The 25,866-nt window shown below is 31.0% G+C and overlaps 7 protein-coding genes across 7 annotated transcripts in view; 4 read left to right on the top strand and 3 right to left on the bottom strand.

Annotated features, from left to right (window-relative positions):
* The window catches only part of LOC126775846 (uncharacterized), a 169,444-nt gene that overhangs the window by 65,175 nt on the left and 78,403 nt on the right, over window positions 1-25,866 (top strand). The gene's annotated exons all lie outside the window — the stretch shown is intronic.
* On the bottom strand, window positions 544-2,966 carry LOC126775868 (CDAN1-interacting nuclease 1). Its single transcript, XM_050498012.1, has 5 exons — window positions 2,622-2,966; window positions 2,300-2,452; window positions 1,153-1,297; window positions 1,030-1,079; window positions 544-946 (listed from the first exon to the last, which is right to left on the bottom strand). The coding sequence occupies exons 1-5, from the start codon at window positions 2,735-2,737 to the stop codon at window positions 568-570; spliced, it is 843 nt and encodes a 280-aa protein (XP_050353969.1). The 5' UTR covers window positions 2,738-2,966; the 3' UTR covers window positions 544-567.
* Window positions 6,017-7,266, top strand: LOC126775879 (uncharacterized). The gene is made up of 3 exons (XM_050498026.1): window positions 6,017-6,221; window positions 6,466-6,581; window positions 6,994-7,266. Exons 1-3 carry the CDS (start codon window positions 6,156-6,158, stop codon window positions 7,136-7,138), a joined length of 327 nt encoding a protein of 108 aa, XP_050353983.1. The 5' UTR covers window positions 6,017-6,155; the 3' UTR covers window positions 7,139-7,266.
* On the bottom strand, window positions 7,126-10,115 carry LOC126775867 (mediator of RNA polymerase II transcription subunit 6). Its single transcript, XM_050498011.1, has 5 exons — window positions 9,722-10,115; window positions 9,478-9,652; window positions 9,304-9,409; window positions 8,745-8,899; window positions 7,126-7,471 (listed from the first exon to the last, which is right to left on the bottom strand). Exons 1-5 carry the CDS (start codon window positions 9,919-9,921, stop codon window positions 7,259-7,261), a joined length of 849 nt encoding a protein of 282 aa, XP_050353968.1. The 5' UTR covers window positions 9,922-10,115; the 3' UTR covers window positions 7,126-7,258.
* Window positions 14,641-16,959, top strand: LOC126775854 (cysteine protease ATG4D). The gene has a single exon (XM_050497993.1). The coding sequence runs from the start codon at window positions 14,812-14,814 to the stop codon at window positions 16,234-16,236; it is 1,425 nt and encodes a 474-aa protein (XP_050353950.1). The 5' UTR covers window positions 14,641-14,811; the 3' UTR covers window positions 16,237-16,959.
* On the bottom strand, window positions 16,584-19,093 carry LOC126775857 (protein farnesyltransferase subunit beta). The gene is made up of 5 exons (XM_050497997.1): window positions 18,978-19,093; window positions 18,589-18,780; window positions 17,691-18,504; window positions 17,433-17,541; window positions 16,584-17,211 (listed from the first exon to the last, which is right to left on the bottom strand). The coding sequence occupies exons 2-5, from the start codon at window positions 18,673-18,675 to the stop codon at window positions 17,004-17,006; spliced, it is 1,218 nt and encodes a 405-aa protein (XP_050353954.1). The 5' UTR covers window positions 18,676-18,780; window positions 18,978-19,093; the 3' UTR covers window positions 16,584-17,003.
* Window positions 20,864-25,412, top strand: LOC126775847 (U3 small nucleolar RNA-associated protein 25 homolog). The gene is made up of 8 exons (XM_050497983.1): window positions 20,864-21,473; window positions 21,599-22,210; window positions 22,683-22,925; window positions 23,293-23,567; window positions 24,133-24,288; window positions 24,399-24,594; window positions 24,937-25,113; window positions 25,231-25,412. Exons 1-8 carry the CDS (start codon window positions 21,021-21,023, stop codon window positions 25,393-25,395), a joined length of 2,277 nt encoding a protein of 758 aa, XP_050353940.1. The 5' UTR covers window positions 20,864-21,020; the 3' UTR covers window positions 25,396-25,412.

Below are 25,866 nucleotides of genomic sequence, written 5' to 3'. Positions count from 1 at the left end.
AGAAAATAATTATATTTGTATTGTAATACATATATACAGATTAAGATGTTGCCAGTAGTCCGTGGCGTTGGATGATAAATTACAATGATTTCTTTATTTAGTAATATGATAAAATTGGACAGTAGGTAATTCTGGTTATGCAGCAACATCGGAAAAAAAAGTTATCACTGACAAACAATTGCAATACCATTTTGTGCACTCAGCACTACTTACATATCAGTTCCAAGGTAAAATAAATTGATGGGTATATAAAAAGGGAATCGAGTTTATATGGCTTATCTAGAAAAAAAATTGGATTTGTATGCTCTAACAACCAGAATAACAAATAGTTCAAATTTACTCTGTTAAACCAAAATACATATGATTATTTATCTATTTACATAACTAAAGAACTATTCTTAATGAATAGCCAATAAAAGTTTATTTACAATTATTTTATATATGCATGAATATATATATTCATGTACTAGTATATATACGAATATATGTATATTAATATTAATAAATAAATTAATTATTCATTAGTTTGGAATTACAAATAAATCAAATTTAATTTTAAACTTTATTTCACAAATCAATTTTGTATTGTGTTATACTTGTTTTTTCTGGAAATTTTGTTCGTAAAATAAACATATTATTAACTTCAGGTGTGGAGTCTAATGTTTCCAAATAACCAAACCAATATATGACTAGCCCTGGGCCAAATCTATTCCAGTAACACAATAGTTGATCTTTCATGTAACCTAAATGATTTTCCTCATCACCAAAAAGTGCTTTGCTTTCTATCCAGTTCACAATAAATCCATCTACAGCAATAGGAACATCCAGTTTAAAATCAGGAGTTTTGTCATATCCATGCAATCTGAGTAGATTTTCATCAGAAAATGATATGTTCATAGTTCTTAATTCACTTTCCAGTCGCAATTCATATTCTAATCCTATAGACCTAGAGAAAAATAATTGAATAAAAAAATCAGCATTATTATCAGCATAGTAATTTCTATAAAGGCAGTTATCACAAAAACTTACTGTTTGATGATATCTACATATGGACCATATTGATTGTCATTCATAATACCCTGTAAAGAAAAAATAATGTTAAAAAGTTTCAAATTTGTACCTATTTGTTAAGTGAATAGTTCTTTATTATACCAAAAATACTTGATAGGCTAAATCGCTGTTTTCAATCAATGTTGAGTCTTTTAAATATTTTTTTACTTCAGCAGAATCCGAGCAAACTTTTTGAAGCAGTGATCTTACAAACAGAGCTGGACTAATACCTTGACTGTCTGCCAATCTGTAAAAAAAAAAAAAATTCTTCTAAATAATAAAATAAAAATAATTGTAGCTTTGCTTACCCCTGTTTGTTGATAACTACTTGAAATCTCTTATAACAGAAGCATTCTTTGGTGCTACTGGCCTTAACAGAGTCACACATTATCACATGTCATGTATAAATATTGTATATTTATAAATGTGGTATTTTTCTCCTATGGGATAGTGAGATTGATGTGCGAAATCAATTTGGGAGGGTCAGTCACTCAACTGTCTAGATCTACTGGAAAGTATGAAGTCAGAATAGTAGTTCAAAAATGAGTGTATTTTTATGAATTACCAAGAACATAACTTTTATTTTCTTTATTTTATATTATACTAAAAATGGTAGTAAGATCATTTGGATTCTTGATTGGAGTATATAATTCTTTGAATGAATGCCCACTTAGTAAATGCAGAATGGTTTTATATGCTTTTGAAGCATTGCATTGGTGCTATTGAAAATTCCTTGTTGGAGAAACTTTTATCAGAATAACAAACAATTTCAGTATCAACAATATTATAAATATCCATTACCATGAGACAGTTTAACTGAATCTCTACTCTCAATTTTCCTCATATGTATGGCTCACTATTGTTTATATAATTAAATATATAATCAATTGACTGCCTCATTGGTCTAGTGGCTTGATGTAAGGCCGCAGACGTGGAGGTCTTGGGTGCAATTCCCAGGTCGGGCCAATAAAAATTTATTGGGTTTTTCTCTCAGAAAATTCTCAGTAAACACTCCCGTGCCTCAAAAAGCATGTAAAGCCGTTGGTCCTGCGCCTGAACTCTTTCTGGTCGTGTCGGATTGCCATCCCATCAGATTATGAAAGTTAGGGAATATAGAGTGCACCTGTGTTTGTACACTCACTTGTGCACTATAATATCTCCTGCGCAGTTGGCTAATCTCTCTTGAGATTGGCCGCTGTGGCCGAAATCGGTCTGGAGGACATTATTATTATTATCAAATTGATTTTACTTTATTATAACATCTTCTTTATTTTTATCCTTCATCAACTCTTCATATAATTCATAATATTTGTTTGATAAAACTGGAGATTTCCGATAATTTTGTTTCATAGATCTTTGCACAAGTAAAGATATAATACTACCCAATGTCGGAGATGGTACTCTGAAATTTTTAAAAATATTTATTAAATTAGTGTATTTTTTTCTAAATATATATAATATGCATCACTTTTGCATTTGAATTAGACAATTTTGTTATTCAGCTTAAAAAGTTAAAGAGAAATGAAACAAAATAGTATTGAATAATTAAGATTTAAGCTTATACACTTAACTCTTTATACTTTTTCTTCAATTCATTTTGAGCTTTCCTGCCAAATGATGTCATTTTATTAAAATCTTTAACGATTGAATTATAAAGTTTTAAAGACATAGGCTTATTTTCAGACATAGTCGCGTATTCTTTAAAGCGAAACAAGTTGTAGACAATATAAATTGTAATCGGTAGGTAACTTGAGACTTTGTGTGCCTATAAATATAGTTTATACTATTTTTAAGGCGTTAATCCTATAGACAGAAATACAATTATTTTAATGTTTAACAAAATAATTAAGTAATAATGTTAATCAATTATTTTGTCTTTCAACGCTGTTTTTTTTAATTAAATTGACATTTGACTGTCTACAGTCTACTCACTACTGTCAAGTATTCTAGATATATTTTGACATATAAATTATAAAGCCACAGATAGATTAAGAGTAGGCAGTGCTACCAGATACACTGTTATTACAGTAGATCTACTTCGTTTTCCCCCCGCCTACTGTATTAACAAAATACAGGGTATGAAGAGAACTGTATTTTTAAAAAACATAATTGACAGTATTGATACTAAAAAATCATATTCAAAATATATAAAATATACTGGCAAAAAATGTTTACGATATCTGCAAAAAAAAATGTTATTACAATTTTTTAAAGTTACGAGTTCTTAAAATCTTTTCTGGAGCGGCCGATCGACGCGTGACGACACATCTACCAACTTGGCTCGCTCGCTCATACAATTTCGCCAGTATTTTCGCGTTATTCTTGATTTTTTTTATATTTCGGCTAGTATAAAAAAAACTTTCATATATTTATTATACCATACCATAGCATACTAATTCAACAAAAAGAACTCAGGAAAAATACTTTTTCCATATGTATTATCAACAAAAACAAGTAGATATTTTCGTGATGAGCATTTTAATGTAAGTACCTTAGTAGTAAAATTTGTCGTATTTATAAGTTTTAAGTTTGAGGATCAAACATTTAATTTCTATAGGCTAGTTCTATTCGTTGAATATAAACTTAATTCAGAATGTTCGTAATACGGCCTTGATAAATTGAATACCGATAGTGTCGTCATAAAAGTTTGTATCGTGTTATGTTGTTATATGTTTAGTTTTTATTTTGCGAAGTCTAAATAAATATAACTGTGTTTTCTACTGTTTGTATAAATTAATGATATAACAAACTAAAAAACGCAACCAACACGTAACAAGTACAATTAAAGGAAACACAAAGCATGAAAAATAATAAGCGTCGTGTGGTCTCTGAATTGCAGTAAACGGACTTGTTTGAACATAATAAAAATAAATAAAACAACCCAATACTTTTGTAATCCTTTATTTTTAAAGGTAAATATACATTTTAAACATATTTGCAATTTATCAATCAACATATAAGCTTAGTCATCATCAAATAACAGATGAGGTATATATTTCTAATATCGTATCTCGTACTATAATACACAGGTCAACACGAATTTTGTCTGCGACAAGAGGGTATGAAATTCTAGTAGATTTATCAATAGTTAAGTATCAAAAAATTATAACCGTAAAAAGTTTGCTTTTGTATCCATGAGAATGGTTGATCAACAGCTTAGAAATCTATAATTTTAAATTTTATTTATGCCTTAGAGAGAGGGGATTTGACAATCGCTCCGGGTCCCACTTGGCAAAAAGGTTGTCCATTGCCATACAGCGCGGAAATGCGGCCTGCATTATGGGCAGCTTTGCGTCGGGTGGGAATCGGGAGGGACTATTTTAAATTTGACTAAAACAATAAAAAATAATAATGTTAATTTAATAATAGTAATAAATAATAATATTGGTCATTAAAGACAATTATAAAAAAAATATTTATTCATAAATCATAATATACGTGTATAGGTTATAATTTTAATATCAACGCCACTACTATTACATAAATGAAGAACTTAAAATAAACTAACTTTAAATATAATATAACTTTAAATATATGAGACCTTTTGTGACTAGGTGAAAGCTTATAAATTATGTCGTTTTTGCTAATAAGACTATATATAGCATAATAGATTTTGTTATATATACTTTATATACTAACTAAGCCGTAAAAGTTTAAAAGTGAACCTTGTTACCTTTTCTTTCATGTTTATCAGTACTTTCTGTCACTAAATCCTAAATATTGTCCAACATAATATTTTCGTTGTATTGGCCCTGATAACGTTGTTGTCCATGTCCATTATATCTTAATGAATGTTCTTACTGTTCTTTTGATGGAATAAGCTACCACGTTGTTTTTCTCTAAATGAGCATGCAGCATAAATACTTTTAGAAACATCCTGAACTTATAAATTTGAAGTCTTCTAATATGTTACCAGCAAGCTCTCGGTTATTTTCTACTTTGTTATTTGTAAAAATCAAGAAACTTCTTCTTTCAAACTATTCCAACGTTATTATTGAGCACTAATAAGTAATTTTGGAAATTCCTAATTTGCTAAAAGTTTTTTGATTTGTGCCTCAACAAAAATTCTAGCTTTAACTTTTCTGTGACAATAGTTCTTCATCTTTTCTTTGAGTCTTCTCGTAGACAGAGAAACAAATGTCTACGAGTCTTCTACAAAACAGTTACCTACCTAATTGTTTTATTTATCACATAAGTGACATTTGTAGACGCCGTGTTACTGTTAAAAGCTCATTATTTTTTCGCGACATTAAAAATACCAGAAATATTTAACAATTTTTTTTCTAAACTATAACTTACAACAAATATTATTATTATATTTGCCACAAAAGCAAACTCTTTAAGAACTATGTGTATTATTCCTTTATTTTGGAGCATAAATATATGGTATTGGTATGATATAATACAATACAATCGTAATCGTTAACCATTAATTTGATTACATATTCCAAGTCTGTCTGTAACTACTGACAACTGTTCATTACGAACGTTTTTTCGTAGTTTCTCTGTCTACGATTACGAATCAAGATTCGGTATCGATATAAATATAGATAATTTAATAGCGTTGAGCTAAACAGTGATATACGCTAATATTGGTTTGTGACGCTGAAATATATTGATATTTTTCCGATATATTCTTAACGACGGTGTGGATTTTGAAATATACTTAATTTTATGCGCATCCATAATATCGGTTCAATTTATAAAACATATTATTATTAATAAAAAAAAAATATTTTAAAAAGACCAATATGTCATGTTCAAAAATAGCAATTTTGACAGTAATGCCATTGAATAGAGTATTTAATTTAGGTATGATGTCATATCATTCGATGTCATATAATTGATTTTTTTTCTCAGAATCGTTGTTTTACATAATGATATTTTCGTTTCGACTATTCCATAATATCGATATTATTATTCAGCCGATTTGTCATTGCTCATTGTCAATGTCAATCATCCCGATTGTTAATATTTATCAAATCTGAATTCATATTATGTTCAATTTTGTCTTAATATAGCATACTCGATGTACCTTTATTTATTTTCTTAAGAGAAACTAGTAGGTATTTAAAAAAATATATATTCAGGTAAGCGAAACTACAATGTTTGACGAAAGTTCAAATATATCCGCCAAGACTTGGAAAAGAACTGTTGAAAGTATTAACAAGGTAATAATTATATCGTAATGATATAAAACTTAAATCGATATGAAACCTGTATAATCCTAAAATAGTAAAATGAAGGCATCTGTGCTTAAATATGATTTTGGTCAGTTTTTGTAACAGTCATAATTTTTATTTTATTTTGTATATATGTGTACCTATACAATGAGATTTAAAAATAAAAATAGATTTTCAACAAACTGTTAGATAAGCTGAATTATTATTATAAATAATGCTAATTACTGTTTAGGTAGGATATTCTGATGGTGTTACAAATGGACAATCCTCTTCATTCCAGTCTAGTTTTGACATGGGATATGCACAAGGTCTAAGGTTCGGATTAGAGATTGGATATAAAGCCTCTAAGTGAGTAACATAAGATGTAAAAGTGTAACAAACAAATTAATTCATTTTTGTATTTTTCTTTTTTATAAAATAGGAAGGCGGACGAGCATATGGGCCACCTGATGGTAAGTGGTCACCAAATGCTCTTAGACATTGGCATTGTAAGTAATGTCAACCATTGCTTATATAGCCAATGCGCCACCAACCTTGGGAACTAAGATTTTATGTCCCTTGTGCCTGTAATTACACTGGCTCACCCACCCTTCAAACCGGAACACAACAATAACAAGTACTGCTGTTTTGCGGTAGAATATCTGATGAGTGGGTGGTACCTACCCAGACGAGCTTGCACAAAGCTCTACCACCAGTAATAATTAATAGTAATTTATAATATTGGTAAAGATTGTCAATATTATATACACATATTTTTCAGCAACAACCAAGCATTTGAGACACAATCAAGGGATCCACGTAAAATAAACTGCCAGATCTGCTTAAATAGAGGTGCATTAACAGACAATGTGGTTAATTTATATAATACACAAAAGGAGAAAAATGAAGAGTATTTTAAGAAGTAGGACACATATTTAATTATAACAAATAATTTACTAAAGTTACAAATATTGATAAAAGAAATTGCATATAAACAATCACTTACAAATAATTATTTTTCTTAATAATTTCTAAATACAATTTTTTTATATTCTTGATTTCTTTTCTGGAGGAGGTTTCATGTTCTCTTGTTTAATCTCAGTTTTAATTTCCATGTGTCCTTGCATATTACCATTAGTCATGTCTGAGCTAATGGGATCCAATGGTTCTTGTTTAATTGTTATATTATTCAAGTTGCCATCTGCTCCTTTCTCTGAGTTTTTATCGTTTGTATTTTCAGTCTTTACAGTAACACCATTCTACCAAAAAAATAGTTTTTTATTAGTATATACATTATTATTGTTTAATCTAGACATGTGGTAGGGTGTCAAGCCAAGTTCAAGCTAACAGAACTGGCGAGCAGCACTGTGTGTGTGTGTGCGTGTGTGTACTACACGAACCATTTGGAACCAGTTTTGACTGAAAACTATTTCAAATAAACATATCAAATTTGGCATAAATATTGAGACTTGCGAGATACATATGCACTCTTAATTTCATAAACATACTTCAAACAGTTATTAAGATATTAACGTCCAAAAATCATCATTTTTATCACTAACTGACCTATAGATCAAAATTCTAACCCAGTTCCAGATGATCTAGAAAGTTCAAATTTGGCATTCAGATAGGTAGTTGGGTGAATACAATGGAATAAATCAGAAACTAATATTTTTTTATAATTTTTCAATGAATTGATTCCTAATGAACACTTATAGCGCCTGTAATGTAAGAATCGGCAATCATAATTTCAAGGTCTTAACGTGAATATATAACGAGTGGAATACCACCCTTAATTTTTTTTTTTGTCTAAACATATCAATTTTAGTACTTATAACTAAGAGTATAATCGACTATCGTATTTATTACGCTATTAATAATTATTTATAAGTAATGATCTTACACTATAATTTCATATATATACATTCATTATATATTCACATGAAGACCTTAAAATCAACATAAAGTCCGGATATCATCAATTATGATTGCCGATTCTTACATTACAAGCACTATAAGTAAGTGTTCCTAATAGAATCAATTAATTGAAAAATTATAATAAAATGATAAAAAATTACTAGCTAATTTCTGTACCACTTAAAAAATAATGATATCCCATCAAAAACATAAATGTGAAATAATTGCTAAGTTCAATATTATGATATATGCCTTGGTTATTATTATTAGTATTATATTATTGACTTCAAAAACAAAAGAAGTGAGATCTAAATGGGTGCCAAGTTCAATGGTCAGTCCTGAAATTTATTTATAACAACATAAAATATCATTTCTTCTTCTTTCTTCATAAATTAGGATAATATATTGAAGCTTAAATTCTGGCTTGCCTTAGCAAGTCCTAAAGTTCTTATTTTATTCTTCCGAAAATTTGGCTTGCTGGTAGAACATAGGGCATGACTGCTTTAGTAGGTACTTAGTAATAATTTGTAGTATTAATCAATCAATTAATAGGCTGTATAATTATATGTGGCACAAACAAAATCTTTTAATAAAAAGATTGTAAGTTAGAGTTACCTGATTTATGGCAGTTTGAGTCACTGGTAAAGGAAATTGTCGAACTAATTCAGCTAATAACATATCTACCCTTTGTCTTTGAAACAATGTTGAAGGCTCCTCTTTTGGTGTACTTGTAACTTCCTTAGGAGCAGATTGACCCATATTAAAAGGACCTTAAAATATTTTAATTATTATTTTGTTAGTTATGTACAGATAAATATAAAATGAAAAATCTTGTAAGTAACTCTATTTTAAAAAGATTGGTAAGCTTTGAACTTAAATGTGGGATGCCTATGGCCATAGCATTTAAGTTTACAATTTGTTATTTAAAGCCATAGATATCCACATCCATGTTTCGGCTGTAAATAAATTAAAAATATACTAAACAATTACTAAAATCTTTCCTTTTTTTATTGTTATTTGGCCTAGATAAAAGGTTGGAAATAGAGCCTATGGGCAGCCTCGTTATGAGAATATGTACATTATAGACAGCGATAGTCCTCGACATTGAAAAGGTTAAATTAGTATTCAATCAAATAAATTACTAGATTATATTAATTACTAAATTAAACATTACCTGACTTATTTGCTTTGAAGTCCCACCAATATCCTTTACTTGGGTGGTACTTGGAGTATGTCATAGTTTCTTCAAATGAACACTGTAGATGATGAACTGCTGATAACTGTTAAACATATTGAACTTAAAAAAGTTATCCACATGTAATAATCTAACAGTAATTAGTATATTTACCAATCTTGAGTTCAATACACTGGCCAAATCAGGTGCTTGATAAACAATTCCTGCAATGATATAGTAATCTGCGAGTGGTATGGTTTGAACAGGGCTGTGTCTATGTTGTTTACGAATAACATATAGAATTGGTTCCTGAACGTGTAACAATATGTATTCAAGTCCTGTCATATTCCTGCAATGTGAAAGCTGTATAAATTATGATGAATGAATTAAGTATATAGTATACAGCTAATAAACTTACTGCAATTGATCCATACTAAGACGTTGCATTTTAACGACTTCATTATTACATGTGCGGTCAAAAAAAGGGTTTGATCTTTCTGAGAAGTAATCCATTATATTTGATGGGTTTAATGACGGGATCCAAGAAGAATCATGCCATGACAGGCCTAAAGGATTCTCAGATGATATAGGTAAGTGACCAATTCTACTGGGCATCATTTTTGCATAAAAGAAAGGTTCTCGGGAGAAACAAAATCACTGTCTTATTAAATGTTTGTAAAATGACTTAAGAATATATTATTTGATTTTCATCAAATCTCTTATTCCTTTATCTGTATGATATAAAACAGAGAATAATATTTAAAACTAAAACAACAATTATATTTAATTCCGAGCTTAATGACAAAATAAAATAACAAAATTACTGTCAGTGTCAAAACATAAGTGATGCGAGTGATCTACGTAGACCGTAGACAGAGAAGCAAATAGACCAAGGGGCCATGAAACCGCGATTGAGACAGAGATAGTTTATCAATGTTTGCGTATAATGTTGCCATGGTAACTGCATTCCCTGTTTTGAGAGATAAATAATTTTCAGGATTTATTAGTTAAATACAAAACAAAATAAGATTATTAATTTTTACTTTTTAATATTTATTATACATTTTTTAATTAAAATATTTTTTTGTCTTCCAACTACACCCAAAAACCGTTGCATTGTTTGTTTTTGTTTTTGTTATCAATAGTACTTCAGCATCTTTATATGGTACTGGATTAGCATTTTCAGATTTTGAAATCTAAAACAATCAATTAAATTATTATATTATAAAGAATGGTTGCCACGTATATTTCTATGTTAACCTCTTGACTCGGAATCTAATAATAATTAAATTCATGAAGAATGTTAAATAATGTTGTCGTTAGGAAAGTATAAATAGGAGAATGAATAAATTAAAATAACATATTTACATATAACGAAGCACTTTAGGTTATTATTGGACTCCGTATTTATTTGTTTACATTGTCGACAAGTCGATATTTTTTATCGAAAATCGAGACATTTTTTTTAGCTGTTTAATTCTATCGCTGGCAGCACTTACGTGATAAATAATTATAGGTTATGAATGATTAAAACGGGAAAATCCTATTATCTTTAGGATTTTGATGCAATATAAAATAAGGTACCGTCATACTATGGCATAAATAAACATCACTGAGAAACTATATTTAGCGACAACATACGCGTAAAAACACAAGCTGGCAATTTTCTTTTTGCTGTCGCTTTAACATGAAATAATACAACAATGCACCATTGTATAACCTTCGATAATATATAAGGATTGTTTCTCGGCCTTTTCACTGGATTAGAATCGTTTTCTAATATAAAAATAAGCGAAAATTGAACAAAAAACACAAGGAACGCATCAACTGTCAAGTTTATTTCGCTACTTGAGTAGCGAAACAAACACCAAAACTGGTTACGCGATAAGGGACAAAAGATTTGATAATTCTATCTTTGTCTAAACCATTTGTAAAGTAATTTCGTTCTCTTTCTTGTGTAAGTGAGAAGGAAATCGTCATTGCCTCTACTAGTTTCTCTGTCCACGGTGATCTACCACAGACGTAGACAGAGACATAAATAGACCAAGGGGCCCGTGAAATCGCTATTGAAACAGAGCGTAGACAGAGAAACTACAAACACAGATAACTAATTATTCTCAATATATAAAACTTATTTCTTTGGACAGAAGCATAGGCACTAAGTTTTCACCTTAATTTGTGTTATTATATAATATATGTCATCTTATATAAGGTAGGCCCCGTGTGTATTATAAGCCCTACTTTTTTCGCTAAAAAATTTACTCTTACTTTACGAATACTCGATAAAATTCGAAACAAATATATCCGGAGCCGGGAAATCAACATTTTCACTATTGATTACATAAAATAATCCTACTAAAAAAAAGAATCCTACTCAAAGAAAACGGAAACACGTCGAGACTTTAAAAGGGCATGGAAACTAATGTAACTATAAACATAATCCGCGCACTGCGAGAATAGGAGTGGGACGGAACTTTGTCAAAGATTTAAGCAGATTATATATGTGTAGGTATTTGTGTTATTATATTATATTTGCAATTTTTATTGCGGCCTATATGAATTTAAAATTCAAACAATAGAAGGGAATAGTTATTTTTAAAAAATTTAACTTCACGAGTGGAGAAACAAATGAATGCTTGATATTTCAAAATAATATACAAAAATAAAGTAAATTGCATTTCTATTTATAGGACATTACGACGTGACAAAATAAAAGTTTACTATAGCTATAGCGAGATGAAATTAGTCAATACTAAGATAAATTTAAATAAATTTCTTAATTTGTAATAAATAGGAAGATCATTAGTTCGTGCTAGTGCTGTTTAATGGCGCATGTTTTTTTAATTAGATTACAGCGATATTCTGAAAGGTATGTTAATATGAACCATGTATGTAATTATGAAAAAAAAAACAATTCTTTATTCGTGTGTTTTGTAATGAGGACTCAAGACTACGGAACAGTATTCCAGTTTGCTTTTAACAAAAGCTTTATACAATTGCATGAAAGTCGAGGGATTTCAAAAATTTTCACTATATCTCAGTAACCCATGGCTATTTGAAATGTTTTAATAATGAGATCGATCTAAGTGCAGTTTTGTTTCTAAGATCATACCATTATTGTTTGTGCTTTTGACTTGTTACTATATTATTCTGTATGTAATAACGACTGCTGAGATTATTGAGTTTTTTTTTGTAATAGGATACTCCACCTACCACATCTACACCACTATCCAAATATATACTAACGCACACATCTATACAATCATCTACACCACCGTCCACATCTTTACTGAGAACCCACGTAGTGGGCTTATTTGAAAAGTAAGTTTTTCTTAGGAAAAATGCAATAATAAAAATCGACAATAAAATTATATATAAAAAATTATAAAAAATGATAAAAAGGTACTTATTTATGTATTATTTTCGCGACTTGTGATTTGTTCAATGGGTTCAAATTTTTAAGATTTTTGAGGGAGTTATTTACATCAATTTATATGATTTCGTGTTATATTTTTTAAAAGACCAAATCGAGAGTTTTCTAAAATCAACTTTTTGATGCTAAATATTTATATATTAGAATTGGCGTGAAGTTAAGACGGTGTCTTTACAGAAAGAGCTGGGAGCCAATTCTACTAATCTATAACAATTACGATACGTTCTCGATTCAAGACAACTGCGCAGAATATATTTTAGTAACAAACTAAAATATTTAGTGACAATCCGACAAAAGACAAAAGAGTTCAGGCGCAGGACCAAAGGTTTTACATGCTTTTCGAGGCACTGTAGTGTACACACTTCCAACTCCCAGATACCGGGCTGCTACTGAGAATTCACGACAGAAAAACTCAATAACTTTATTGTTCCGACCTGGAATTTGAACCCGGGTGGGTCATCGGCCTTATATATAGCCCCTAGACACACAGGTATATGGATAGTTATTATAGCGTAGTGTTAGTAGAAGAATTTTTAGAGATTATACAGCACAAAAACATTAAATTTAAATAGAAAAGGCACACCACTGCGAATTAAACAAGAAAAATTAAAGACAGCAGAATTGGCTATCATGAATAAGAATGGACTTTTTTAATAATAAATTATTTATTCCTTGACAAGGCGAGTTTTATTAGGAGGTGCAAAACAAAAATATAATCGTAAAATACTCTAAATGCATTTTAAGACAATGTTCAATGAATTATATATTATTATTAGCAAACAGCATGAAAACTATAAAAAGGTTGAAGACCACTGGATCGGAGCGACTGAAATAACTTTTTGTTAACTTATTCATTTTTTATCGAATGCATGTTTTCACTATCACTGAGCAAGGGAACGCCTCTAAAAATACTGCCCATAGCAAAACGATCCAAAAAATATCCAATTTAACTATATTCGAGCGTTTTTTATCACGAGTAGTTACCGTATATAATATTTGCTACCAGAGGGGAGAGAATAATGTTTTAGCTAATTGCCTATCCAGATTACCAAATTCGGACACAGAACCATCACTACAATGGCTAAACCCACATACTACACACGAGGGGAGTTATCAGAATTAGAGGACGAATTCGACATGGGAACAACAGCTATGGGACCAGAACAAACACCATTAGATGCAACTCTTGACACCAACGACGTAAGTCAATCAACACAAAAAAAAAGCAAATACAAATCCTCAGACCCACCAGACTGCTGGCTACAATAATGGAGGATCAAAGAGAACTTCTAAGAAAAGAAGATGATCTATAAATTGTGGTAACATCAAAACTAGCTGATACGGAAACCAAGATAATAACAACAAATTAACGAATTACAAGCCTTCAAACAGCTAGAAGAGACGGGATTCTGTGTCAACTAACACTAGCATTTGCCACACCCACTTTACCGTCGCTTAGGAAAGTTTACTATCAGTTAGGCATAGGTATAGGTATGGTTAGAATAAGTTACATTTTGACATAATAAAATGTAAAAGAGCAATATTTAAGAGTATACAACAGAAGTATTATGAGATATTTAAATTAACGCTTCAAAAATTCACAGGTGATGCATCACAAAATCCCTATTTTACCCGTAAAAAGTCGGGACGGGCAGCTAGTAATTTATAAATACAAACCAAGATAGCCGAATGATAAATGTGTTATCACTGTACTTTTATTTAGTTAGTTTTAAAATGTATTTTGAGATATGCAAAAATGTTTCTTTTTATAGATTGTATTACATATGTTAATTGTTTTTGTTTGTAATCATTTTAATGCCTACTTGATCTTTAGTTCATCTTTTAATGATTATTTTACTGTTATCTTGTGTCAGAGGAATGTCAAACTTCAAAGTGATAACTTGGTGACAAGATATTTGACACTTGATATGAATAAAGAAATCGTTTACGATAACAATTAACAATTCAATAACAACATGTTCTCTATGATTCAATTAAATTTATATATCAGGTGCCTAAAGTTCTATGCCAAATTAATAATGGTGTGATTTTATGTATTATGTGTTTTGTTAACTATGATGAACGGAGCAAGCAGCACGATTGTACCAAATTCTGTGCTCAATACTTCTAACAGCAGTGTAAAACAGGATGCGACAACCATGAAGGTCGAGAATGCAAGCAAAGCCGCTACATCGAAAGATAATACACGTGACAGTTCAGAAGATCTCCTTGATTTGAAGGGAAAAGTAGAATCACGATTATTGTCTATGTGGAACAACGTCAAATTCGGCTGGACGGTGAAGTTAAAAACAAGCTTTTCTAAAGAATCTCCAGTGTGGCTTTTAGGTCGTTGCTATCATCGTAAATTAAGCCCAAGCGGCTCTTTGGAATCTTCCACAGAAATTGGTATGGAGGCCGGAGCTCTTGATCCTATGGAACAAATATATGGCGAGGGTATAGAAGGCTTTAAGTCCGACTTTATTAGTAAAGTTTGGATGACATATCGTAGAGAGTTTCCTACTATGTCGGGCTCTACATTTACGACAGATTGTGGATGGGGCTGTATGTTACGTAGTGGACAAATGATGCTTGCTCAAGCTTTGGTTTGTCATTTTCTTGGGAGATCATGGCGATGGTCTCCAGAAAAAGCTATCCAAAATGCTAGAGAATTTCAAGAAGACTGTCTTCATCGAATGATAATTAAGTGGTTTGGAGATAAATCATCTGTTAACAGCCCTCTCTCAATTCATCAAATGGTTAACTTAGGAGAATCATTAGGAAAGAAACCTGGTGATTGGTATGGTCCTGCTTCAGTAGCACATTGTCTTAGAGCAGTTATGGTTGCTGCGTCTAATGAAAATTATGAATTTGATAAATTAGAAGTATATGTTGCTCAAGATTCAACTGTATATGTTCAAGATGTATATTCACACTGTAGATTAGCAAATGGCTCCTGGAAATCTCTTATTTTATTAGTGCCTGTAAAGTTAGGAACTGACAAGTTAAACCCAATATATGGTCCTTGCCTCACTTCATTGTTAACTTTAGATTTTTGCATTGGAATTATTGGTGGTAGGCCTAAGCATTCTTTGTACTTTGTAGGTTACCAAGATGATAGACTCATTCATTTAGATCCACATTATTGCCAGGAAATGGTTGATGTGTGGCAACCAAATTTTTCATTACAAACATTTCACTGCCGTTCACCAAGGAAAATGCCTATAAGTAAAATGGATCCTTCTTGTTGCATTGGTTTCTATCTAGCCACTCATCATGATTTTGAAACATTTATTAACATTATTAGTTCATTTTTGGTCCCACAGGGTGTCTCCACAAGTAATGAGTACCCAATTTTTACATTACATAATGGATCTCGCAGTTCAGTCATGGATCCTCCAAATGTGAGATATTCAATATATGAAACGGAACATCATTGGATGGCTCCTAATATACAAGATAGTGATACTGATATGGAATCAGAAGAATTTGTTTTGCTTTAACTTAAAATATCTTGGATCCTATGTAGCTATGAAACTTATTATATATAATTGTTTGATGTATAGAGAAGAGAATATAATATCCTCAATAGCATAAAGCAGTAGTATGCTTATGGCCTAATACTTCTATATTAATATGACTATAAAAAGCTGCATTTTAAGAAGTGGATTTTGTGTGTATACATTAGCTTAAAATTAATCACTAAATTGTAATTAACTTAATTGATTTAATGCTAGAGTGTGAACTTAAAGATATATTAACTTATTCATATGTATTGTTATTTAAAATTTGTATTACATGCTAGTTAGTATATTAACCATTTAGAATATTTAAAAAATAAAATGACATATACCTTTGTAGAAAATGGTTTATTATTTCCAGAGTCACAAAGAAATGATATAATTATTAACTTCTAAAAATAACACTGTAAAATATTTTTATAGAACATGTAAAAATAAGGGAAATATTACGACATGATATTTTACTTAAATGACCCACTCTAAATGACTTTAAGGACAAAGTTCAGTATTACTGAATTCAAAATACAACGAAGAAGATTATCTTCAGAAAAACCAATATCATATATATCTAGTCAAATAAGCAGTGTTTAAACTTGTATTCAATACTTGAAGAAGTAAATTATGCATTTTAATTTAGAAAAGCATGCATACAAATGTACATTTGAGGAATTTTTATTTTAATGGTATTTTTAAAAATCTGTTTGTGTGTTACAATTCAAAAAATTTATAAATACAAAGGCAATATCTTATTAGTTGTTATCCTTAACGGGAGGAGGATGCCTTATGAAATAATGCACAGAGTTGTATGCAAGATGAGGGGCAATATTATGTAAAGGATGTATTGAATTCAACTCATTTCTGGGAGAACCTACTACATATGGATCTAAAGCTCCTGTTCCATGCTGTGCCACTGATAGTCCACTTAGAGTATAACAAGTATGATATAAGTCATGAGGCCTGTAAAATTAATACATTCATTTATTATAAATTGAAGTCACTTAAACGGGTTTTATTTTTATGTTACTTATTTCCATAAAGTTATTAATTTTTAAGTAAAGATAAATGTTTTATTTTCAGTTCAACTAACACTACTTTAATTATTAAAATAAAGGCAAAATGTATTTTGTTCAAAGACTATAATAAATATAATAATAATTTTTACATCATTAATTACTTACTTTCCTGGTTTGTCAAGTAATCCCCCACCTTGAGATTGACAACAGACTATTACATACTCTTGTAAGGCACCTTGGCTAAATAGTACTGTTTCCATCATTTCTTTGTCATCTAAAACCAATATTTATTTATATATGTATAAATAAAGACTTTTTAAATAGAATATTACTTTTTAGCTAATTAGTACTATTTTTTAGTGAATAAATATATAACATTTTATTAATTTATAAAAAATCTGTATATTATAGATAATAGTTCACCTTGAGATAGTATTGCACTAATTATAGGAAATATAGCTCCTTGCCAAAATGAATAACAGCCATCAACAAGTTTGTTTGTTCTTCCTTGGAATCCACCTTCTAGACTCATCTGACGATTAACACACCACCTTAATAAGGCATCAACATCACACAGCTGAGTCCTACCTAATAAAGCTAAGCTTGCTATACCACAATATGCATATCCCCCATGTGCCTCCATACCAAGGCAACCACCAAAACCACCTTCATATGTTTGACAACCTACAATCCATTCAGCCGTTTTATCAAATAATGCATCAGTATATATATTGGTTAGCTTAGCAACACTGATTGCACAATATGCACCCCTAATGTCTTTTTCACCTCCCTTGTGTACTGCAAATGAACCATCAACATCCCGAACTGTCCACAAGAATGTCTGTAAAGAGCTTCTATCAATAGAATCATATGCTTCCTCAGTACCAATGATACTAAGGGCATTAACAGCTGCATAAGTTGTGCCCAGGTGTGGAAGCTGTCCATAACCCCCTCCATATCCACCCTCCTTATGTTGACATTTAGACAAAAATTTCACTATTTTAGATAAAGTTTCTGCATCGGGCATACTTTTCAATGTCCAAAGAGAATGAAGTATCCAGTAAGCCAACCAGGGTCGGCTTGCCTCTAAGCAAGCATAACTCTGAGGCAAAGTTACTAAAGATTCTTGTAAATATTTTATATGAGCAGTCTTGTTCAACTTTGGTAAATCTGGATCTATTGATGCATTCTGCTCGAATTTTCTATATGATTTTAAAATCATTGCTTCAACTTCTATCTGAAAATGTATTTGAATACTATTTACTACCAATGTCATTGTTGTGTACTTTATATGGTTTCACATGATTAAGACTAAAAATACCTGGTCTAATGAAGTATTTGTCACAACACCTTCATCTTTATAACGTTGCATTGAGATATCTTCAAAGAATCTAATGTGATTATCCATTTTCTAACTTACGAATGTGTCCCGGGTAATCAATTAACTGTGTGAGTTAATATTCTCATCCCAATATAATCACTATGTAGATCGGTGGTGTGCCAATATTGTGCTCTAAATAAAATACATCTATTTCAGTCACTGAACCGTTGACTTTTTAATGTTACTCAAATTATTATTTATAAAATAGTTATACAAACATAACCTTTAAAATTTTTACCCTACCAAACAAGTATTAAGCAAAAGAGCAAGACACTAAGGAATGTAATATTAGGTACTATAACTCTTTAACAAGCTATTCTTTAAATTACCTATGTAAAGATGAGAATGTAAAAATAATTTTGCTATAATATTATAAGTTTAGTTTATTGCTATTCTTGATTTGACATACAATTACAATTGACAGTTTAATAGTGTAGCAAGCATTTTCATTACATTGGACTTTAAGCAAGACGTGTATTTCGAAGGAGTATATGATAAACTTTTACAGTTAAATACTCTGTGAAAACAAATAACATAAGCATGTTAGTTCGAACGCACAGAACACACACACACACAAGCCGTCGAAGACTTTGGAATAGTTCACAAATGCTATGTATATTTTTTATTACATTCTTTAAAATATTTATATTATTTGTTCTTTGTTATGTAATTAACCCGGAGTCTGGAAGTTGTTATACTCCCGTGCCTCGCCTAGCACGTAAAGCCGTTGATCCTACGCTTAAACTATTTTCATTCGTGTCGGATTATGAGAGTTAGGAAATAGATATATATTATAAAATGTTCATACATTTAAGTTTGGTGAAATTTTTATGTGATTGAGGGTAGTGGTTTTTTTCTCTCACGGTGATCGGGTCGGTCCAGACCGGGCTGGGGTGCTATTTAAAAAAATATGGCTTATTAAAATACTGCTTAGTATTTTCATAAAACCGTAGATAGAGAAACAAATAGGCCAAGAGGCCGTGAAACTGCGATTGAGACAAAGATAGTTTGCCAATGTGTGCGTATAATGTTTTTATTTGTTTACATTGTCGACGAGTCGATATTTTTTATCGAAAATCGGGACATTTTTTTAGCTAACGCTGGCAGCACTTACATGATAAATAATTATGTATATGTATAATAGGTTATGAATAATAAAAAACTGGAAAATCCTATTATCTTTAGGATTTAAATGCAATATAAGGCTCCGTCATGCTATGGCATAAATAAAGATCACTGAGAAACTATATTTAGGGACAACATAGTCGTACTTACGCGTGACAACACACGCCGGCAATTTTCTTCTTGATATCGCTTTAACATGAAAAAATACGACAATGCACCATTGTACAACCTTTGATATGATATAAGGATTGTTTCTCGGTCTTTTCACTAGATTAGAATCGTTTTCTAATGCAAAAATTGAACAGTAAACACAATGAACGCACCAACTGTCAAGTTTGTTTCGCTACTTGAGTAGCGAAACAAACACTAAAACTGGTAAAACCCTTATCACGTATAAGGGACAAAATATTTGATGATTCTTTCTCGGTCTTAACCATTTGTAACGTAATTTTCGTTCTCTTTCTTGGGTAAGTGAGAAGGAAATCGCAATTGCGTTTATTAGTTTCTCTGTCTACGGATAAAACGAAACGTTGTTTTTATGTTTTATCAAAATACATACGAACTTTCTCATCGTTTCATTTCAACAGTCCAAATATTATATTTGAGAAAAATTCATTGTGTTAACTAATTATATGCGCTGTTGTTTTGTTGTTCCCTGAACTTGTTATCGTAATTAAGTATTATGCTCAATAGGTTAAATTAATAATAAATTTGGGGATCCCTGTTTTGCTATTACTGCATTACTATATTATTTGTCCATGCCATCGAAAATAAAATGAGAAATGGTAGAAATTACTAGTGTAGTTCCATTTTTATGTATAATCATGATTGAGAATGCATAATCGATTAATAAATTTCGCACATCACAATTTAACACAGGATGACACTATATCAATAATAACCACAGAGTACCTGCGTATATTAATTACTACCTACGCTTATCATATACCTACGGTTATCATAACATCGTAGACAGAGAAACTAAACTAAACTTTGTTTCATTGTCTACGCATAACAGGGATGATGGAAGATTTAATATCTGACACACGTCAAAGTCAAGCGCACGTGTGTTGTAAAATAAATATATTTGTTCATAATAATTATAATTTAATTTGCTGAAAACTACGTTTTATGTTATGAAAAATCAAGAAAATACTTTTTCAACGCAGATGTTTTGAACCTTACATATTTTTAAAATAGCTTAATATATTTTATAAGTAAATTGCGATCATTTCTTATTAAAAAATATGGCTAAAGGGAAAAAGTTTATTAGCAAGAAAAAAAAGGGATCTTATAAGTCCGTAAACAAACGAAAAAAGAAAACAACAAAGGAAAATGAAATTACAAATAAGAAAGCTATTTTTAATAGATATAAAGATAAACATAAAGTTGAAGAAGAGTTCGCAAAAAAGAAGCAGATGGAAGAAAGATTTCGGAAACAACAGACAACCTGTTCTGAAAGTGAAGAAGAGGAGGACAACGCATTTATACAATTAGTTTCATGTTTTAAATCCAAACATAATAAAGAAGTTGTTGCAGACAGTGATGATGAAGACATGAGTGAAGAATCGGAAATTGGTAAAAGCATAAACGAGACTGCTGCCAACGACGGTAACACTCAAACTGAACATTTTAGTGATGAAAACAATGAAGTGTGTAGTAATGAAGACAACACTGAAAGTTCTGATGAAGAATATTTGGTATCTGACATTTATTCATATAAAATTTAACTGTTTTTTTAAATATTTATAATATGTATATAAATAATAATATGTATATTGTAATTTTTTTTCTGTTGGTCTCTTTAATATAATATTATTTTTAGGAAAAAGAAGAATCTGATCCAGAAAGTGAAATTGATGCATCAACAGAAGATCCTTTCATAAAGCATTTGCAGTATGAGTTACAGGATGAATTGCTTGTGTCTCTGTCTAACACACCACGAACTGAAAAGCATATTACTAAGTCATGGTCAGTGCTTGGGAATTTAGCTATTAGTATACCAGAACCACTTGAAACATCATCTAAGAAATCAAAACCAAAGTTTACTATATTAGAAGAAAAAACATATGCACCCATTGCAACAGTGCCGCATGTATATCATAAAGTAAATTTTAATCAACTTTATATAAAATCTCAGATAAGTGGAAATGTTGTATCTGCTAATAAAATAAACCTGATAAAAAGGGACTTGGATTTAAATGAAGTTTTAACTCCTCTGCAGAAGGAATTATTTTCTGTTATAAATAATTACCAGGACTTGATGTTTCCAGAGCGATCTTTTACAAATGCAGATGAGATAAGGTTTATTTACTGTCTGCATGTTGTTAACCATATGTTGAAGACAAGAACTAAGATTATTCACCACAATGCAAAGTTAGCTAAGAAGTCTGATTTGTCTGAGGAGTACCGGGATCAGGGATTAGTAAGACCAAAGGTATATAGATAATGATTATTCAAGTTTTGATATGATAATTTTTGGATTATTTACTGAAGTCTCACAAAACGATTGCATCACAAACCAAACATTTCACTTTAGCCTTTGTTTTGTAAAATTTCTATTCAATGGCTATTTAATGCTCTAAATATATGATAAAATAAATAACAAAACCTTCCTGTGCCTATTAATGCTGAATGTAAAGAATATTTTTTAAATTCAGTATTATTAATTCAATGGTGCAGTACATAATCATTACTATATCGAAATAATACAAATAGTATTATTTACATAATACTCCCCAATTACCAACCCATATTTGGTCAAGTTTTGCTTGTATATTAAAATTAAAATTTGATTGAATTTGGTTTTGTATGTATTGAATTTATGAATTTAAAATCTACTGATTGATTTTTTAATAAGTGCTAATTAAGTATTTAATAAAAATATTTAATTAATATTGCATTTACAGGTACTTATACTAGTTCCATTTAAAGATGCAGCTTATAGAGTTGTTAAGACACTGATTGACTTAGTTGTACCAAAGGAATCGGGCCAAGTAGTGAACAAAAATAGGTTTGAGGATGATTTTACAGGTGGGGAGTTGATCATGCCCAGTAAGAATCCAAAACCTGAAGATTACGAGCTTCTATTTAGTGGCAACACCGATGATACATTCAGATTAGGAATGACCTTGACAAAGAAAACATTGAAGGTATATATGAATGTTTTTACTTTGTGTTTGAAAATAACACAAAAATATTAGTTAACTATATGAATAAATCTGAGTTTCTATCCATTATTAACATACTCATAAAAATGTCTTTTATTAAAATATCTTTAAGAATACTAGATTACTTAGACAGTGTCGGTGCTTAACATCAGGCAAGTCAACGGTCAAATACTGGCCTATTAATTGTAAATAAAATAAAAAAAAATTTAGAAGTACAAACCATGAGAGATACAAATAGTCTATTTTTTTAATTCACTTATCATGTTTGTTTTATATAATGCTAAATTTGATATAAACATATAATTTTATTAAAATCATTTGTCAGACAAAGTTATAATATCTGTTACAGCTCTACACAGATTTCTATTCATCAGATATACTTATAGCCTCACCTCTTGGGCTCCGTATGATTGTTGGTGCAGAGGGTGAAGAGGATCGTGACTTTGATTTTCTGGCATCCATCGAATTGCTAATAATGGACCAGGCTGATGTCTTTTATATGCAAAATTGGGATCATCTGTTGCATATCTTAGATCACTTCCACATGCAGCCTAAAAAGACACACGGTACTGACTTCTCTAGAGTTAGGTCGTGGGCTGTAAATGGATGGACAAAATATTACAGGTAATATACCTTTATATTTGAGTTGTTGTACTAGTGGCTTGATAAAAGATCCCGGGGTCTGGTTTTAAACCCCAGGTCAGCCGATAAAAAGTTATTGGGTTTTCCTGTCGATGAGTCAAGGAAGCAACCTGGATTCTGGAAGTTCGAAGTGTGTACGCTTCTTTGCCTCGGAAAGCATGTAAAGCTATTGGTCCTGCGCCTAAACATTTTCTGGTCGATATTCTAGTTAATAGAAGGTGCAGCTCTGTTTAGTGTCACGGTAGCATGCGAAAGCGATCCCGTGGCGCTCCACGTTAAAACGGAAAGGGTACTGCTGGTTTAAATGAATTAGTCCTGCACAGTTGGATAATCTCTCTTGAGAATGACCGCCTTGACTGTAATTGGTTATGTATCATCATCATATTTATATTACCAGCCTGCCTCTTCTCCTTTTTAAGAGAAGGCCCAATGATGTTCTCTTTTACCAGCAAGTGATCATGAGTTGAATTATAAATGAAAGTTACTCATGTGTAAAGTCAGCGGTGTTTTATTTATATGCCGATTAATCTGTTATTATTTCTTACAGGCAAACATTAGTGTTTTCATCAATACCACTGCCCGAAATCATGTCAGTTATGAACAAAAAGTGCCAGAACTATGCAGGGAAAGTTTTGGTAGTCAATAAACCCGAAGTAGGCAGTATACAGCAAGTCTTAATACAAGTACCACAGCTGTTTCACAGGTTGGCAATTTTCCACAAAAAGAGGAAATTCCTAATTTTTCTGGAAAAATTCTGTAGTCTATACAAAAAAGTTATAAGTAGATATATTTAACTCACTTTTGTCTTTCCAGATTCAATGCTACAAACCCACTGGCATCTGTTGATGCAAGGTTTGAATATTTTGTGAAAGAAATTCTTCCGAAACAGCGCGATACTCTTATGAGTCATACGCTTATTTATGTTCCGAGCTATTTTGATTTTGTAAGGATAAGGAATTATTTCAAAAAAGAAGATATTGGCTTTGTTCAAATATGTGAATATTCAAAGGTAAATTATTCAAGTGAAAGTGTATTGTAATTTTTATGTACTTTTTTATTTTTACCTTTTTATTACTGTTCAAGAAATTTAAGTATATTGATGATGTACACTTTGTTTATTTCCCTTTTTACTAAAAGAAAATACATGAATAGTCTATTTACAACTAAATATTAAACAAGCGCGGCGACGAAGCTGGATAAGTGGTTATTTGTTTTAACAACACTGATTTACAGATTAGTATAGTGTACAATAGAATAGTAGCCGAATATTACACAAATATAATATGTATTCCAAATTATTAAAATTGTATTGTTATTAATGTATTTTTAACACCGCTTACATTATTTTTAGGACCCAAAAATAGCCCGGGCACGAGATATGTTCTTCCATACTGAAGCACACTTTTTGTTATATTCGGAAAGAGTACATTTCTTCAGAAGGTTTCGAATTAAGGGCGTTAGGCACATCATATTTTACCAGCCTCCTACCTACCCTCATTTCTACTCGGAAATGTGTAATCTTATGCAGGTATTGTTAACTTTCCTATATGCTATATTTTAAAATTTTGAAGTCTTGAAAATTTGTGCATAATGTTTTTTTTATTTTTATGAACTGTTACTCATAATTTTGCTTCTGTCAAAATAGGAGAGCAATCAGAATAAATATGGCGGCAGTGACTGTAACATGACGGTAACAGTTCTATATTGCAAGTATGACTTGCAGCGAGCCGCAGCGATACTCGGAACTGATCGCGTCGCGAGAATGGTCGCGTCAGAGAAATCTGTTCATATGTACGTCACCGGAGATTAATAAATACGATATTACTATACAGCTACTTTATTTAGTAATATATGTTGTACTCATCCTTATTAATAATTTCATTTAAACATAGATAGAATAAGTTATTCTAGTCTGTGTTATTTAAAAAGGCAAGATAGCCCAGTGGTAAGAACTGATTTCCTTCAGAATCTGAACAGAAAGATTGACGATCTTAACCGATGAACGTGGGTTCAAACCCGGGCAAGCACCACTGAATTTTCATGTGCTTAATTTATTATTATAATTCATCTCGTGCTTGACGGTGAAGGAAAACATCGTGATGAAACCTGCATGTGTCTAATTTCACTGAAATTCTGTCACATGTGTATTCCACCAACCCGCATTGGAGCAGCGTGGTGGAACAAGCTCCAAACCTTCTCCCCAAAAGGGAGAGCAGGCCCTAGCCCAGCAGTGGGACATTCACAGGCTGTAACTGTGTTATGTAAACATACGTTCAAGTAG

The sequence above is a fragment of the Nymphalis io genome, chromosome 19, assembly GCF_905147045.1.
Source record: "Nymphalis io chromosome 19, ilAglIoxx1.1, whole genome shotgun sequence".
Classification (NCBI taxonomy): Eukaryota; Metazoa; Arthropoda; class Insecta; order Lepidoptera; family Nymphalidae; genus Nymphalis; species Nymphalis io.
The sequence above is the reverse complement of the archived record's forward strand: the minus strand, read 5'-3'. Positions and strand labels throughout refer to the sequence as shown.